This window comes from Hyla sarda, chromosome 1, assembly GCF_029499605.1.
Source record: "Hyla sarda isolate aHylSar1 chromosome 1, aHylSar1.hap1, whole genome shotgun sequence".
In the NCBI taxonomy this organism is placed as follows: Eukaryota; Metazoa; Chordata; class Amphibia; order Anura; family Hylidae; genus Hyla; species Hyla sarda.
This window is the reverse complement of record NC_079189.1, coordinates 464559520-464578402: the sequence shown is the minus strand read 5'-3', so window position 1 is coordinate 464578402 and position 18883 is coordinate 464559520. Positions and strand designations below refer to the sequence as shown.

At 40.3% G+C, this 18883-nt stretch overlaps 1 protein-coding gene across 3 annotated transcripts in view; it reads left to right on the top strand.

Annotated features, from left to right (window-relative positions):
* Positions 1-15434, top strand: part of CDK2AP1 (cyclin dependent kinase 2 associated protein 1) — a 44326-nt gene extending 28892 nt beyond the window's left edge. For all 3 annotated transcript variants that reach the window (XM_056535928.1, XM_056535934.1, XM_056535943.1), the window contains exons 2-4: positions 2541-2641; positions 5303-5429; positions 10021-15434. In XM_056535928.1, coding sequence (XP_056391903.1) covers positions 2541-2641; positions 5303-5429; positions 10021-10088 — 296 coding nt within the window. In that variant the 3' untranslated portion in view covers positions 10089-15434. The remainder of the gene's footprint in view (positions 1-2540; positions 2642-5302; positions 5430-10020) is intronic.
* Positions 15435-18883: the final 3449 nt, after the last annotated feature.

Below are 18883 nucleotides of genomic sequence, written 5' to 3'. Positions count from 1 at the left end.
GCAACCTAGATGCTTCACAGTAGGTAGTGTTTCTTTCTTTGTATACTTTATTTTTGCGTCTGCAAATATAGAGCTGATATCACTTGCTGCCAAAAAGCTCCAGTTTTGTCTTAAAGGAGATGTCCGGTACGGACTATTCTTATTCTATCCTGCCCGGGCTGCAAAAAAAAGAGAAAACAAACTTTCACTTACCTTCCTATGTTCCCCCGGAGCTCCGCAACAGCTGATCGGTTGGCCGGGCTGTCTGCTTCCTACTTCCTTTTGCCCGGGATGTCACACGGTGCTTCAGCCTATCACCGGTTGCAGTGATGTCCCGCCTTGGCCGGTGATTGGCTGAAGCGCCGTGTGACGTCCCAGGCTAAGGGAAGTAGTAAGTAGACAGCGGCCAACCGATCAGCTGTTGCGGAGATCCGGGGGAACGTAGGAAGGTAAGTGAAAGTTTGTTTTCTCTCTTTTTTGCAGCCCGGGCAGGATGGAATAGGAATAGTCCGTACCGGACAACTCCTTTAAGGACATTCTCTCAGAAGCTTTGTGGCATAACATTGGACTTCTCTTAATTGGCCTTCTATAAACTCTGATCTGAACCCTGAACATCTGAGGAAGGAGCTGTCATGAAGTCTGGAGAAGGCATCCTTTAAACCTGAGACAGCTGGAGTGGTATGTTTTGAGGAATTGGGCCAAGATACCTGTAGACATGTGCATAAGTTTCATTGAGAGTTACAGAAATCGTGAGATTGCAGTGAGTGCCTCAAAAGGTTATGCAACAAAATATTAAGTTCAGGGAAACATAATTTTTGTCCAGTCCAGGTTCTTTTTTTTTTTTTTCTTCCAATGATTGTGTTGAACCACAATTCAAAAGTAATGTCTGATTTTCATCAGTTAAAGGAGATGTCTGGTACAGACTATTCCTATTCCATCCTTCCCAAGCTACAAAAAAAGAGAAAACAAACCATCACTTACCTTCTTATGTTCCCCCGGAGCTCTGCAACAGCTGATCGGTCGGCCCGGCTGTCTACTTCCTACTTCTCTTAGTCCGGGACTTCACACGGAGCTTCAGCCTATCATTGGCTGAGGCGGGACATCGCTGTGGTCGGTGATAGGCTGACGTCCCGGGCTAAGGGAAGTAGTAAGTGGGAAAGCCCGGCCAACCGATCAGCTATTGCAAAGCTCCGGGGGAACGTAGGAAGGTAAGTGAGAGTAGGAAGTGAAAAAAAGCATGAGAGACTTGTCTGTCTTCACACTATTCCCAGTATGGTGATAAATATGAGAAGAGGTTGACTTTCACACCTTTCTCAATGTAGCTGACCTGGTTTGAAAAAAATTGTAGGATGTCTGCTTCAACAGTGATAAAGTTATATGGAAAACCTTGAAAAGGCAGATCTGGAATGCACCAGAAGATCATGCCCATGTACCAAGACCATCTTGGCCAGTTTGGTTGCACAATAATAGCTTGAATTTTTTCTGCCTTGATCTTCTTTAGTGTTTGTGGAGGATCATCAGGGCATCCAATGTGACTGCCAGAGAGTCATGTGCCTTGGTAATGAACCATGGTATCTTGTGATATCACCAGGGAAACAGTTCCTGACAGATGTAGCAAGCAACCAAACTTTCTACTCCAAGGATGTAGACTGTAGATATTGCAGGGACATGACATTATTCTCTGTGGAGGACCTGAGCTACTTCTTTCATGATGTCCTTACTTTGACTGTAAGCCCTCTTGCCCACCACTGGACTTGTGTTATGTGGTGGATAAAAATTTACCCCAGTCCAGAAGGCTGGCATCTCTGAGAACCAGTCAGTAAACTGGGACAAAGTGGTGACCCTAAAGGATCAGAGGAGAGGGAGAAACCTCAGTAGAACCTGGTGACCTGCCTGGGCACCAGGATAGGCTAGTCTAAGGAGTGAGACCTTTTATTCTGTCTGGGAATTTGCTGCAGAATCGGAATGAGAAAAAGATGGTATCCTGAGGGACAAGTCTTTGTTCTGGAAGTTACTCTTTTGTCATTTAGAAGAAGGACACACTGATGACATGTCAAACAACATCTCCAGAAAGGGAATGAATTTGGAAGAAGACTTTAATTTATTTTAATGTTCCCACCAGAGCGAGTGAGGGCCTCCAGGGTGATTATGAGATTCTACAGATTTTCCATATACCAAGTATGGAAACTAAATTGAAAGGTTTATCCACAGCATACAAGACAATAACATAGATGGGATACTTTTAGAGAAGTACAGGCCCAAACTATGTGTGCCTCCTTCTGATACAAAGCTAAAACAAATTTATCTCAGGGTCTATAGGCTGGCTATAGCATGCATAGAACAAAACAACATTTTAATTAATAATAAAATAATTTTGCCACAACAGGCTTCTGCAGCTTGCATGTATTGCAATGTATACAGCAGCAAGCTGGTTGATAATAGGTTAGGGATTTTTAGTATGCTCAGATTTAATGACTATAACATTTTTATCCACTAAGCCATCTTTATCATTCCTTTTGTTTGTGCTCAAATTCACTTCCTATGCACTGTATATTTTTCAGCACCTGTCAGTGCACATTCTCCATCTACTAGCATGGCATCCTCTGCACAATACAGACAGCTGGTGAATGATTATGGACCTCCATCTCTGGGATATACACAGGTAAAATAAAAACTTAAACATTAACTAATTGACTCCACAATTAGGGATGTCCCGATACCATTTTTTTTAAGACCGAGTAAGAGTACCGATACTTTAATTCAAGTACTCGCCAATACCAAGTATGAGTACTTTTATTTTAAAGGGAATCTGACAGCATGGTGATCTGGTTTCTGGCGCTGTTTACTGTATGATATGTGGGTTCCTTGTTGTGTACAATGGAGGCGGCTGCTGTAGTATGAGCCAAGATTTCCCTATTCTCCATTGGACAGAACAGGGAATTTGCATTGGTGGTGAAACCGATGTACACATGGTGAGCAGCGGTAGAAACCTACCTATAAATTGAAGTTAGTGCAGGTGACTCTGCTGTAAGATTGTCTTTAATAGTAGGGAGTATCCCCCTTTAGACGTTAGCAGCCCCCTCCCCCTTTAGAGGTTAGCGGCACCCCTCCCCCTTTAGATATTAGCAGGGCCCCCCTTTAGACATTAGCAGCCCCCCTTTAGACAGCAGGACCCCCTTTAGACATTAGCAGCCCCCTCCCCCTTTAGAATTTAGCAGGGCCCCCTTTAGACATTAGCATTGCCCCCCTTTAGACATTAGCGGGGCCCCCCCTTTAGACATTAGCAGGGCCCCCCTTTAGATGTTAGCAGCCCCCTTTAGAGGTTAGCAGCACCCCTCCCCCTTTAGACATTAGCAGGGGCCCCCCTTTAGACATTAGCAGCCCCCCTTTAGACAGCAGGGCCCCCCTTTAGACATTAGCAGCCCCCTTCCCCCCTTTAAACAGCAGGCCCGCCTTTTAGACAGCAGGACCCCCCTTTAGACATTAGCAGCCCCCTCCCCTTGTAGACTTTAGCAGGGCCCCCCTGTAGACATTAGCAGGGCCCCCTGTAGACATAAGCAGGACCCCCCTTTAGACATAAGCAGGACCCCCCTTTAGACATAAGCAGGACCCCCCTTTAGACATAAGCAGGACCCCTCTTTAGACATGAGCAGGACCCCCCTTTAGACATAAGCAGGACCCCCCTTTAGACATAAGCAGGGCCCCCTTTAGACATAAGCAGGGCCCCCTTTAGACATAAGCAGAGCCCCCCTTTAGACATAAGCAGGACCCCCCTTTAGACATAAGCAGGACCCCCCTTTAGACATAAGCAGGGCCCCCTTTAGACATAAGCAGGGCCCCCTTTAGACATAAGCAGGACCCCCCTTTAGACATAAGCAGGGGCCCCTTTAGACATAAGCAGGACCTCCCTTTAGACAGCTAGCAGGGACCCCCCTTTAGACAGCAGGGCCCCCTTTAGACATTAGTAGGGCCCTCCTGTAGACCGCAGCCCTCACCCTTGTAGACAGCTCACCTGCAGCTGTCCTCTGTCGGCTGCTGCATCTCCGCTGCTCCGTCCTCTCCCGTCGCATCATGGCGATCTATGGAGGGCTGCTTCCTCCGTAGCGTTACGCTGGGCGCAAGGGAGGAGGAGTGACGTGTGTGTCACATGCTCCTCCATCGATCGCCATGATGCAGACAGGAGAACCGGTAGTGAAGATCGGGACACAGAACGCTTCAAGACACAGTTTTCTTCACTACATTGGGCAGCGGAGCGGCAGCAGGTATCGGACATGGTATCGGGGACATTGAACGAGTCCCCGATACCATGGAAATGGCCAGTATCGGCCCCTATACTGATACTAGTATCAGTATCGGGACATCCCTATCCACAATACACATATATTTCTATGACATAAGGGAAAAACAACAGCCAGATAGTTTAAAACATCTGTCGTAACAGAAACATAAGGATCAAACATTGTAAGACCCACAACATCTAACTGCTGATTTCTTATTGGACTTTCTCCTGGGCCTCATAAATATACATTTTGAAATTATTAGGATCTGTCTGAAGAAACTACTCATGGCTGTGTTTCTTTACTTTTGTCAACAAAATATACTGAAATAATAAGAAACAATGAACAATGTTTTAATAAAAAAAATAGATCAAATATTAGTTTCCTTACAACCAAATAATTTGTTTAATTTTAGCAAGAGATCTACCTTAATAAAAAGACCCATCCAAAGGAGCAAGGAGAGAGAGCATGAGGGATACTTTACAAGAAACAATGTTCTACCTTAGTGTTAAGTGTAAATCTGGAATGGAAAATTACATTGTAAAAGTGTTTTCCACCTTCCTGACTAATTTTTGAACCGCTCCCCATTCCAGACTATTTCCTCCCTAGGGATCTCTATTCTTTAACTCATTCAGCAATGTTTTCCAATTACTGGAAAAAATCTATCCTCTAAATTATCCGATCACTAAAATTGGAACATTTTAATGAACATTGGCTGAAATGTTATCAGTTATTATTCCCATCTCCCCACCAACCAATAATAAGTATTGGGGGTGGTGGGAATAGCTGCCATCCAAATGAATGTTCGACTGACAGCTACCATAGGTTTGTTGCCACCTTATAAGAGGAAGGGGTTTATAAATGAACAGTAAAGCGCAAAAATTAAAAAAAATTATTCATTTAAAATTTGCATAATAAATGCATGCTTGCCACACATTTGTTCACTTGAAAGCTTTTCCATCTTAATCCCTTATAAAAGTTTGCATTTTCAGACCGTTTTCTTTATTTTCAATTTTTTTCACCTTCCATTTCCTATATTTTTTCAGGGCACCTCTAGCAATCAGGTACCCCAAAGCAAGTATGCAGAACTCCTGGTCATCATAGAGGAGCTAGGTAAAGAAATTAGACCAACCTATGCCGGCAGTAAGAGTGCAATGGAGAGACTAAAACGAGGTAAGAATGTGTTACTTCTAGTAAAGACAAGAGCTATTGCATGTCCTCTAGTTGTATTACCAAAGGATAACATGAGTACAATTTTTACCCATAATTTCAGTGGGGAGACCTCTCTTGCATCCTCCCACTGTGCCTTGTAGCATGCCAACACTCCTGAGGATTGAACTTAAATAAACCAAGAAGGCAGTGGCATAGGCAGGACACTGCTTTAGAGTGCCTTTTCCTGAATGACACAGGCTCCAGGCAACAGATGACTCCTATAAAGTCTTAAATTGCATACTCCATTACATTGTGCCATACTTAATTTTAAAGCTATACCAGCTATCTGGAGGCCAAAGGTATACCGGACAACTTTCTAAATAGCATAGTCCATTACGCTATGCCATACTAACGTATACTGGCCATCTGGAGGCCAAAAGGAAGTATTTCGACCTTTTAACAGGCAGTCTAAGGCTATTCCGTTTGTACAACAGGAGCCTTCCTGAAATACACGCTAAATAGACATAACAAATATTATCTAAACATACTCTAAGATGGACAGCAAACAGCTGATTACTGCCTGCCCTGGCTTCAAACCCCACAACAATCCGCCATTATCGTCACTGCCAGGGAAATGTACTTTTGCAATCAAAATGATTCAATCCCTCATTGCATATTAGATTTTTAAAATTTAATAACTTCCATCTGTTTGAAATAGAAAAAAAAATTAAAAAAATCAAGAAGAACAAAAAAAAAACCTCAATATAACTAAGAGGTTTCTCCAAATTTAACACAACATGTCACTTTTAATGATTACTGCAGTTTCTGAATTATTCTACCACCTAAATAGAATCCCTCATAAGAGCACATATTTGTCAAAGCAGAAGATCTGAGAGCAAAGTCGCATTTCTGATTTAGAGAACGCTTACAAGCCAGTTCCAGATAAAATCTCTACCTTACAGCGACAGATGGCAGCTTCAGTGGATAAAGCTGATGACCTGGAGATCTGTCTCTGCCAGAAAATCATTCACATTGTTGGGCTGCCAGAGAAGGTGGAAGGTGCTGATCCTGTCTCATTCTTGGAATCATGGCTGAAGGATATCCTGGACACTGTCTTTACCGCCTTCTTCTCCATTAAAAGGGTACACAGGGTTTCGGTCCACCAGGGGGCCCCTCCTTTTCCAATACTTGCCAAGGTCCTGCATTTCCTTGACAGAGATGTGATTCTCTGGGCTGCTCATGAGAAGTTAGATATTCTCTACAACACCAAAGTCTCCTTTTATTCTGACTTTCCAGTGGTATTACAAAAACAATGCACCAGATAAAGTACACTTAAAATTTTGTGAGAAGGGCTACAAATCTGCCATGATGTTTCCAGCTAAGGTCACAGTGGTTGATGTCTGTACCTATCGTTTTTTTAAGTCCCCAACTGAAGCCCAGAACTGGGTCTCCCGGGCTCCTAGAGCCCCATAAGATTCACCTTGTCTTTAGGCGTTATAAGGGCTACTCCTGTACAAGTTATGAGATGTCCCCAGCTTGGTGCTTGGGGATCTCTTGGTGAGCCTGGTAATATCCCTTAGTGACCCTACTATACCATTTAGTGATTTAGGATAAGGAACTGCACTGTTAGTGCCAGATAGAGTGTTTGTTTGGGTCTTATTTTAATATTTGTTCTCTGCTAGCTTATTGAATTTGTTCAAAAGCCTTTTTGGCCTTTAAAGGGGTACACTGGTGGAAAACAATATATTTTAAATCAACTGGTGCCAGAAAGTTAAACAGATTTGTAAATTACTTCTATTTAAAAATCTTAATCCTTTCAGTACTTATCAGCTGCTGTATGCTCCACAGGAAGTTCTTTTCTTTTTGAATTTCTTTTCTGTCTGACGACAGTGCTCTCTGATGACATCTCTGTCCATGTCAGGAACATTCCAGAGCAAGATAGGTTTGCTGTGGGGATTGTTTTTTTTTCATCAGAGTACTGCTTTAAAGAATGTCGCTTTCTACAAGATATTGTGTATAGCTAGGAAATGCCCACACACATTTGGTGGATTGTTGTGCCAATCCTATCTAGTTCAGTATATGCTTTCCCTTAGTGAGCTTTACTCTTGGTAGAGGGATGGAAGCGGAATGGCACCTGGGTGTGTATCACAGCATGTATGTGTTGCGGTGGGGACTCACATTGATATTGTTTAACATCCTTACTGCCTTTCTATAGTCCCATTTTGATCTGCGTTCTGCTTTTACTTCTTGGATCCTGCTTCATGTATAAGCATGATGTTGTACAAAGGCATGTCTTTTTAAAAAGGCATTTTTTTTGCACATAAAGCCTATAACTTGTCTTTGTTTGTACCCCATAATTGTAAGCGCTGCGGAGTCTGTAGGCACTATATAAATAAATAAATAAAAAATAAATAAATATAATAAAAATAATGAAGCATATGCTGAAGAGAACACCCTGCCTATATTGATTGAGGAGCATGGTAGTGTCTCTGTGATGCTGCGGGGCTGTTTTGCTTCCTTTGAAAACCTACAGCGTGTGGGGCAAGATGAATTCAATTAAATGTCAAAAAATCATAGAAGAAAATGTCATGCCTTCTGTGAGGAAACTGAAGCTTGGATGTCATTGGACCTTCCATCATAATAATGAGGGGCTATAACATTGTGGAAAAAAAGTGTTAATAAATGTGATTTAACCCCTTCCCTAATAAAAGTCAGAATCATCTTCCTTTTCCCATAAAAAAAAACAAAAAAACATGTAACTAAAAATAAATATAAACATATGTGGTATTGCCGCATGCGTAAATGTCCAAACTATAAAAATATATCGTTAATTAAACCGCAAATTCAAAGGTCCAAAATAGCGTATTTTTGGTCATTTTTTATACCATTAAAAAATGAATAAATAGTGATCAAAAAGTCCAATCAAAACAAAATTGGTTCCAATAAAAACTTTAGATCACGGTGCAAAAAATAAGCCCTCATACATCCCCATATGCGGAAAAATAAAAAAAATTATAGGGGACAGAAGAGGACATTTTTAAATGTTAAAATTTTCCTGCTTGTAGTTATGATTTTATCCAGAACTACGACAAAATAAAACCTATATAAGTAGGGTATCACTAATGATAAGGTTTCATTTTTACCAAAAAATGCACTGCGTAAAAACGGAAGCCTCCAAAATTTACAAAATGGCATTTGTTCTTCAATTTTGTCGCACAATTTTTTTTTCCCTTTTAGCTGTGGATTTTTGGGTAAAATAACTGTCACTGCAAAGTAGAATTGGTTGCGCAAAAATAAGCCATAATATGGAAATTGAAAGGGTTATGATTTTTAAAAGGTACAGAGGGAAAAACAAAAATGCTAAAACTGAAAAACGCTGAGTCCTTAAGTGGTTAAAGGGGTATTCCAGGCCAAAACTTTTTGTTATATATCAACTGGCTCCAGAAAGTTAAACAGATTTGTAAATTACTTCTATTAAAAAATCTTAATCCTTCCAATAGTTATTAGCTACTGAAGTTTTCTGTCTAACTGCTCAATGATGATGTCACGTCCCGGGAGCTGTGCAGTTCCTATGGGGACATTCTCCCATCATGCACAGCTCCCGGGACGTGACATCATCATTGAGCAGTTAGACAGAAAACTTCAGAAGCTAATAACTATTGGAAGGATTAAGATTTTTTTAATAGAAGTAATTTACAAATCTGTTTAACTTTCCAGAGCCAGTTGATATATAAAAAAAAGTTTTGGCCTGGAATACCCCTTTAAGATGGATATGGGGGAATTTATCATTTTCTGTGAAGACCAAGTTTCCCCCCCCCCCCAGTTTGCCTACGTGGACGTGCCTTTATTGTGGTAAATTGATCTTTTATGCCATGCTTTGCGACACCAAAAATACTCGAGGTCTGCTGAATAAGTTACTGCTAGACATCTCAATTGAGCTGCCCCAAATAATACCAGCTGACCTTTTTGTATAGACATAGGCCTTGTTCACAGTGCATTTTTAGTGCCTGTAATATTCGTGTTCGTTGATGGTAAGCATAAAGGCTAGACTTACAGTAATTCTCTCCTGAATAAGGGTTAGCATTAATAAATCATACAGAAATAAATCATTTATAGCTTTAGGTGGAATTTGTAAACTGTAACACTTAAAGAGGTTTCCCCATCTCATTACACTATCCCCCTATTCATAAGTATGGGTAAACAACCTAATCAGTGGAGGTCCGACTGCTGGAACCCCACCAATCCCGAGACTATGAGACATAATTGTCTCTGCAATGGATGGAGTACACAGAACGGTCAAGGCCACCTCTTCATTTATTGCCTATGGGGATGCTGAACATTTTCAAGTTCAGCTCTTGGAAATGTTTGGCAGTCCCATAGAGAAAAGATGGAGCTCTAGATTGCATACTTTTGGTATCTTCCTTTCATTCCAGGGGCAATTGTATCCCTGTTTTCATCATTGGTGGGGGTCCCAGCTGTTGGACCCCACCAATCAACTTATCCCCTATCCTAGGGATAGGGGGTAACTTAATGAGATAGGAATACCCCTTTTAAGCTGATTTTTTTTTCAATACATTTTATGTTAATAACAGTATATTTCTCTCTTCCTCAGGAATCATTCATGCAAGGGGTTTGGTACGAGAATGTTTGGCTGAGACAGAGCGAAACGCTAGATCCTAGCTATGCCAAATGAAACTTTCTGATGCATACAAAGCTAATCCGGATTTTTTTTTTTTTAAACTTCAGGGCAGTCTTTCTGAATATTTAGCCAGTGGGATTCACTTACTCTCGGGGATCCCTCTAATGTACTGTAAAGCTGCTAAACACAAGATGCAATTTTTACTAGCAAACAGAATTTCCACGTATAGTAAAGTATTAAAGGCTCTCTGATTCTTTTTCTAAGAGTCCAAGGAAATTCATGAGTTCTTGCATCGTTAGCTACAATATATTTTGTTTATCTTTCTTGTACATTAATATTCAGGTTCTACCAACTTTTATGCATTCTAATTAGATGCTTATTACCTTGTGCTGGTCTTAAAAGAACAACGCATGTTTTTTTTTTTTGTCAGGAAGTTTTGGTTTATGTTTGAAATTATTGACCACCTTTGTTTGAACTGTATTAAGATGGACTTCTTTGTTTTTATTTCAAATTCAGTAAAGAAACCAGTTTGGGTCCTAATGTGATAAAATAGGGCATAAAACAAATTTCTATGGTTACCATTTTTTCTGTATCTTTGGCCATTACAGTCTATGAGGACATCAGGTCCAACCACAATACAAACAGAGCCAAAGTGTAAGACATACAGTTGTACGCAATATTTTGTCAAACTAGTCAAATTACAAGTTTATTTTATTTTCGGAGTTAAAAGAAGTCAATGCAGCCTTTGCGGGAAATAAACTTAAAGGAAACTTGGCAGCTCTATTTGCTGCTAAGAGCTGCAGACATTAGTTGATAGCAGCAGTAATATTTTGTATAAAAGCAAATTGTACTTTTCCTAATGGTGGTTGCCAGACTTATGAAACCTATTTTTATTTGTCAGACAAGCGTCAAGGAGGTTGTGCCTAGCTGCTTATGTGCCACAGTCTACACACCTTCTTGCTCACCCTAACTTCCCAGCCCCTCCTTGAATGAAGTACAAGGTTAGCAGTTACGTGCCTGGGCCCCGCTTGGCTGAGAAATAAAATGGTGATAAGTCTGGCAACCACCATCTGCTCCAGGAAAGGTAAAGTTTTTTTTTTTTTCCCTTTATACCCTAACAGCTATTCAACAGCTGTCTGCAGCTTTACGCAGCAAGTTGAGCTTACAGATTTCCTCTAACCGTATTCATAATAGTCTATTTGCTAAATTGACCATAATGGAAACAATCAAAAAATCTGTCATGTGTAAATTTTACGTATCTGACCAAATTCTTCTTCCTAAGGCTAAGTTTCCACTTGGCTTTTTTTTTCTGGCAGTTTTTGGAATACTGCCACTGCAGTTTTTGAGCCAAAGCCAAAAGTGTATTCAAAAGGAATAGGACATATATAGGAAGGACTTACACTTCTCCTCCCTTATGGATCCATTTCTGACTTAGGCTCAAAAACTGCAGTGGCCGATATTAAAAAAAACTGCCAGAAAAAAAAACAAGTGGAAACTTAGCCTTATACTCTTTGTGGCATTTTTGATGCAAATTTTCCACATAACATTTTCAGAAATGCTACAATTTCCTCCATGGATTTTTTTTTCCATTGATATAGGAAAGTCAAAATCTCAAAAAATTCACAAAGCTGCTAATTTCATTGCTAAAATGCTGCACTAATTGGTGCAGATTTCAGTACAAAAATCCATGTTAACATGAATGAGCTGTGTGCACTTTACCAAATTTTTCTCTGCTAATAGGTTTTTCATCTCCAGTCATGCTTGCTGCTCCCTCTTCCTGCCAGGCAGGCTTGATTAACAGTGCTTCTTCCTGTACTCAAGCTCAAGCTGTCAATCAAAGCTGTCTGGTTGGAAGATGGGCATGGCGCCAACTCCCTTTTGACTGGATACTAGCCATGGCGAACGCAGTTTAAAGCTCTTTCAGCTCTATGTGGCGTTGCATTGAGGTAAGAACAGTGTTGAAATGCTGTTCTTCTCACCTGTCAGGTCCTGGGGCCGGTGTGTGCAGCACCAGGGACCAGACAGGTTTGCTATTAATTTTAGCAAAAGTGTTTAGTCTTTAAAGGGGTATTCTGGCTTTATACATCTTATCCCCTATCCAAAGGACCCCTGCAATCTCGTTACAGCCCCCGGCATCCTGTGCGGGTGCTCCCTCCGAGACGAGGATGTGACATCACGGCCACCCCACCCCCCCACCCACCCATTCATGTCGATGGGAGGGGACGTGACTGCAATCCAGCCCCCTCCCATAGACATGAATGGAGGGGGCGTGGTTGTGAGGTCACATTCCCATCTCTGAGGCAGCGCCTGGCACAGAATACCGGGGGCTGCACCGAGATTACGGGGGTCCTCAGCGGCGGGACCCCTGCGATCATACATCTTATCCCCTATCCTTTGCATAGGGGATAAAATGTATAATGCCGGAATACCCCTTTAATTTATCTGACCAGAGCACTTGATGTGTTACATGTGGCATACTTCAAATGGAACCTGTCACATTAAAAATTAAATCTGATTTATAGAGCAGGAGGACCTGAGCAGATCAGTATATAGTTTAATGTGGAAACGTGAATTTTTGTTCATTCTAGGCTAAAGTAATCAAGTGGACAGTCCTACTCAGTGACTGACATCTCTTCATATGCACGAATAGCTGTCAATCACTAAGGAAGGACCTCCCACTTTACTACAGAGGTTTACTTGAATAAATGACAGGTTATCCTGTTACTTTTCTCACAAAACTATATATCAGTCTGGTCAGCTCTTCCTGCTGTATAACATGCTGCCTGCAGATTGGACTGTGACAGGTTCTCTTTAAGATGTTGATTGCTGTCTTAATGTTCACTTTGTAAACAAAAGGATTTTTTCTAATGACTTCTGCATGCAGGTCATCTTTGTGCCAGCAATGTAGCAGAGTTGACTAGTGCATAATCCTTGTCATGGTGGCAGTCAGATGCTCTTTCTAGTCCATAGCCATGATGTAAGTTAATTAAAGGGGGTTTCTAGGACTATATGATTGATGTCCTATCAACAGGCTAGGCCATCAATCGCTGATCAGTGGAATGCCAACACCCATGAAGTGAATGGGAGCAGAGCTGCAGTTACCCAACGCCACCACTATGCAATGAAAGGCGCAGGGCTTTTGGCCTCATTTACTATGTAGTGCAGGGTGTCAAACAGCTGGTTGGTGGGGGTGCTGGGTGTCCTGTGGATAGGTCAATAATATAGTACCAGAGAAACCCTTCAGGTTAACACCCTCCAAAAAAACAACATTATTACATATCAATCATTTGACTATGATAATTCAGCAAATAAACTGTAATGATAATGTGTGTGTAATTTGTTTTTATTTATGAAAAAAATTAACAGAACAAGTAATTTCTCACTTGTTTGTATACAATTGTATCAGTGTCTAAATGTTATTAAATTGGTTTGTACATGACATAAATACAAGTCAAATATACTGGAAATGTAAAGTGACTTGTACAGGATCATGCCATGTGCGACCATAGAGACATGGTTGAATTATGGTATCCCAGGGCAACCAAACAGCAAAGTGGGACTTGTGACATGGGTATGACACTGACACTGCATATTTTAAAAATTACTTCCAATTGTGAATACAAGTCACTTTACATTTCCTGTAAATGCGATTTCTATTTTTACTTTGTAGGCAAACCCCTTTAACACATGATCCCTTATGTTTTGGCTATAAAAATAAACTTGTTTAAACTATAGCAAGAAGATTATTCTGAGGCTAAGGATGTTGCATTTAGTTTTCATGCAATGTAATTTTCTCTTTATCACTTTAGGGTTTGTTTTTTATGGGTTTGTATAATTAACCTATGCATCTGCATGTAATCGTTTTCAACATTCAACATGCATGTGTTCCTTAACTAGAGATGAGTGAATCCAATCGGACAAAGTCGAATTCATTCCGAATTTCATGAAAAATTTGATTCGGACCGAATCTGAACTTCGACTCGGTTCGAAATAACAAATTTCTTCATTAGCAACACCCCTGCGATCGTTCTGTATAATGTATAGATGCGAGCGGCTTTCTCCTGCGCTCGCATCTCTGCAATAGATAGGACAATCGCAGCGGGTGTCAGGAGTGTGATCTGTCCTTAACTGCAGGTACTACTACTCCCAACATGGAGCACACTCGCCTTCATGCTGGGACCTGTAGTACCTGCATTAATAGACAGATCGCAGCAGGTGTCACTTCTGACACGCGATGCGATCGTCCTGTATAATGTATAGATGCGGGCGGCCGGCTGCTCTTCTCTGGTTCCACTGTAGTATGAGTATATGCCGTATATACACCTATTATTCATATTTCCCGCAGAGAGCTGTGATTAGTTCGAGTCATCTGGCCAATCACAGCTCTCAACGAGAAATATGAATAAGTGATGTGAATTCTATTCACCTCACTTGCCGGCCAGAGTATAGTGCAGAGATGCGAGCGCAGGAGAAAGCCGCTCAATCTCTGCAATAGAAAGGGCAATAGCATTGGGTGTCAGGAGTGACACCCGGGGCCATCTGTCTATTAGTACAAGTACTACAGCTCCCATCATGGAACAGTCTGTTCCATGCTGGGAGTAGTAGTACTACCTAAAAAATTTTACAAAGAGAAAAAAAAGTGAAACACACACACACACACACTTTTAAACACAATATTAAAATACATTACTAATAAAAAAAAAAATTACATTTAAATGGCCCCTTTCTAAATTTTTATTATTATTTTTTTGGCTGTCAAATTTCGGGAGCAGGCAGGGACCAGAAAATTCAGCGCTCAATATTAAAAATGAATATGAGTGAGTTGTCATATTTTTTTTTTCAAGTTTTGCTTCTAAGTCATAATTTTTTTATTTTCATTTTACTTTTTTAGCCCCATTATGTCCCTGCCCGCTCCCAAAAATTGAAGGACAAAAAAAATATTTTTAAACAGGGATCAATTTATGCGGGCGGGCGGGCAGGGACCTAAAAATGTAGACAATAATAAAAATGTAGAAAGGGGCCATTTAAATGTAAAAATAATATATTTTGTCTAATTTTTTTTTATTAGTAATGTATTTTAATATTGTGTTTTAAAAAGTGAAACACACACACACTTTTATTTAACACATTATTAAAATATATTACTAATAAAAATTTGCCGAGAATTTATTCGGACAAAATTTTTCAAAAAATTCGCTCATCTCTATCCTTAACCTATAAGAGGGCACGAAAACTTTTTTTTTAGGTAGATTTAAATGTCTGCCTTATGGTTATTATTGCATATTCACATTACGTTGTGTAAGTGAGAAAAACAAAACAATGAAGTCTAACAATTTGCATCTTTGTATGTATTTATTACTTGATGTAATAAAGCTTATTTTCACTAATGATGGTGTACACTTGTTTAACAAATACTTAAATGTTTATTGGAAATCAGTGATCATCACATAACTGATAAAGAATAGATAAAGATCATGCATGAGCCAAGACAGTACTGTAATGGTAATACTACACTGTTTAGCAAACTTTGTAAAGTAAACAATCTTTTACTTTATTTTATTCCATAGGGGAGGAACATACTGTAATAGTGACTCTGAGGCTCTCTATGCTCATTTAAGAATGGGGAGCTAATGGATGTTCTGGGAAGCATGCAGATATTAACTTCAGACTACTTGGTGATTCTAAGGGAAGAAATGTTCAGTGAATTTTTTGGACTGCAGACATATTAGGCTGAAGATACACTCAAATTCAATCCAACACTAAAGTAAAGTAAAAGGGAAAAAAAGGATAAAATATGCTGTCTTTCTTGGTTACCACTGGAAGGCACAATAAAAGCAAATGGCTCCGGGACACACCTGACTAATAGTGACATGTAGGGAAAGCAGACAATATTGACCACACTTTACTTCTTCCTGCTAATTTTTTTATTTTACTGCTTAATAAATTCCCCCCTTATAAAGCAAGGAGGGAAAAATATAAGGCCAGTAAAAAAATAAATGCTGGCCTAAGAATTGCCTTGTAAAATTTTGCACATCTGCAACTGTGGATTTTACAACTGTGGATTCAGTGTATGTGTTTTGTAAGTAAATGCACCCTGAGGATTTATTATTTTAGGGAGAATTTACACTTTTTTATATTGACATTTTTCAACCATACAAATAAAATGTATTAAATTCGAGAAACCATAAATGGGTGACACAGCGCCCTTTGAACAGAAGCTGTTTACATAGCAATTTAGAGTTTTAAGGGGTACTCTGGCACTTAATTACTTATCCTCTATCCTGTGGAGATAAGTGAGGATCAGATAAGTGTCTTGATCCCCATGCACAAAGCGGCCACCATTCCATGCACGGAGCGATGTTGACCACCGCACGGAGAAGTGGTCAATAGGCCCTCTCCATGCATCTCTATGGGAGAGCCAGAGATACACGAGAACAGCACTCATGTATCTCTGGCTCTCCCATAGAGATGAAATAAGGCATTATGTCAATCACTGCAGCGTGCAGTGGTTGACACCCCTCCATGCATGGAGCAGTGGGTGCTGCATGCATGAGAAGAGCTGGGCTGTCTGTCAGGATTTTGCAGGGGTCCCAGCGGTCGCCCCCCCCCCCCCCAATCAAACACTTATCCCCTTATCCTGTGGATAAGTAGTTAAGTACCAGAATTCCCCTTTAATGGTTGGTTTTGAAGGGGGGAAATATCATTGGCTCTACACTATTGTTTAGTTTTTTGGTAAATTGTTGCAACGTTTAGCGCAATGGGTGAAAAATTCACATTTTTTGACCAACTCAGATTTATTAAAGAAAACAACTTGATTGTAGTGTGGCATAGGTCATGGGTTTATTACAGCAACTTTTTTTTTTCTTTAAATTGTCACATATTTTTGCACGAGCATTAAAATTTTTGCGCACCAGCTCATACCACACTTAGAAACTTGTCTGCCTCTTAGCTACTTTATTTATAAAGAAAGTGCCCCTCTTTGATAAATGCGGAGGAAGCACACATGACGTACACTCAGGCAAACAGAGGTAAAAACAACTTGATTTACACATAAAATGATAAATTCTCCCCAATGCCTATACATACGCAGGCATTAACAATAAAAGAAAGGGTTGGGGGAAAATAAGAGAAGGTAAGATCACAGAGGCTTGTGACTAGAAGATAACAAATATAAGTTATGCGTTATGAGAATTACAGTACCGAGACAGGCTATCACATTTGAGGTTATTTAGTTTGGAGAAAAGATGTCTTAGGGGGCGATATATGAATAATAGTACAGAGATCTTTCTAGTGATCTTGTTATACCATGAAAAGGGGGCATCCTCTATGTCTAGTGAAAAGAAGGTTTCACCATCATCACAGATGGTGATTCTTTACTATGCGAGCAGCGAAGCTATGGAAATCTCTGCCATATGATATTTTGATTTCTAACTCAATAAACAAGTTCAAGGGGGGGATGTTTTTCTAGAAAAATATAATATTACAGATTATGGATACTAGATTTATGTGGATAGACCATTGATTCAGGGATTTATTCTGATTGCCATATTGGCATCAGCCTTATGGGGGGGTTTGCCTTGCTCTGGAAAAACACAGTAGGGTTTTAGGTTAAACTTGATGGACTCTTGCCTTTTTTTCAACCTTACAAACTATATAACTAAGTAGGAAAGAGTGGAGCAAAGACCCCAAAATATACAGAGCTACATACTTTCCAAAAGGCAGAAATAAATGGTGACAAGGCAGACTGAGGTACTTAGAGTAGTGAGCAGCCTAAGACCTATTGCCCCGCAAATGCCCACCTGAGGTCTTCAGGTATTTTAAGAACACCCAGCAAGCCCTTGAAGTCTGCAATTAGATACCATATTGTGTGTTGAAATTGTCTGACAAAGTCATAGACCTTATCCCAGGGGAGACAATCAAAAAGGTGCACCATTTTACAATAAAAAAAAATCTTGGAATTATTTTATTTGTGGTGTTCAGTGTCAATTTCATGTCTGAAACTACTTCCTGGATCCTTGTCATGGCCAGTTTAATTTATTTGTGCAACAAAACTTGTTTGACAAACTAGTACAACACCATACTTAAATTTTGGCAGAAGCGTCTATTGTTAAAAAGGTCTATACTTTAAAAAAAAGAACTTAAAGGGGTATTCCAGGAATTTTTTTATTTGACTATGCTACAGGGGCTGTAAAGTTAGTGTAATTCATATTATAGTGTCTGTACCTGGGTTTTCTCACAATTCTTCTGTGATTTTCACTCCAATATTTATTTTTACCAGCATACAAAATGACTGTCTCAGATTTTTCCCAGCTTGCAATGTGGCCAAGACCTGACTCACTAGTCAGCTAATGACATGGAGCCTGTCTGCTTCAATGGGTGTAGTGATCGCTTGGTGGGAGATCTGCAACAGCTGTAGGCACCCTGATGAAGCCACACTGATTTGAATGGATGCAGCTCATTTATGTTTCAATGGGTGGGGTGGCTGATGTGTGGGAAGGAGGAAGATGGAATTTTGGGATTTGTAGTCAAAAAAAGAAAAGTCAAAACAGGAAATAGCAGTTCACAAAAAGCCACAGTAATCTCAATCACAACATAGCCATTTAGCTCCACGACAAGTACAGATCCTTCCTAAGCATGTCCATAACTGTCTGCCAGGTACGTACTAAAATCACCTTATGGTCGATAACCCCTTTAAAGTTCAAATGGCAGCTTCAGTTTGCAGCTTCAATGTAGGAGAACTAAATTAGACAAGTACCACGTGATCAGCTAGTACACAGCCGTCAGGGCCCCTCCTATAGACATGAATGGAGAGGCCTGGTGTGACGTTACGATCACG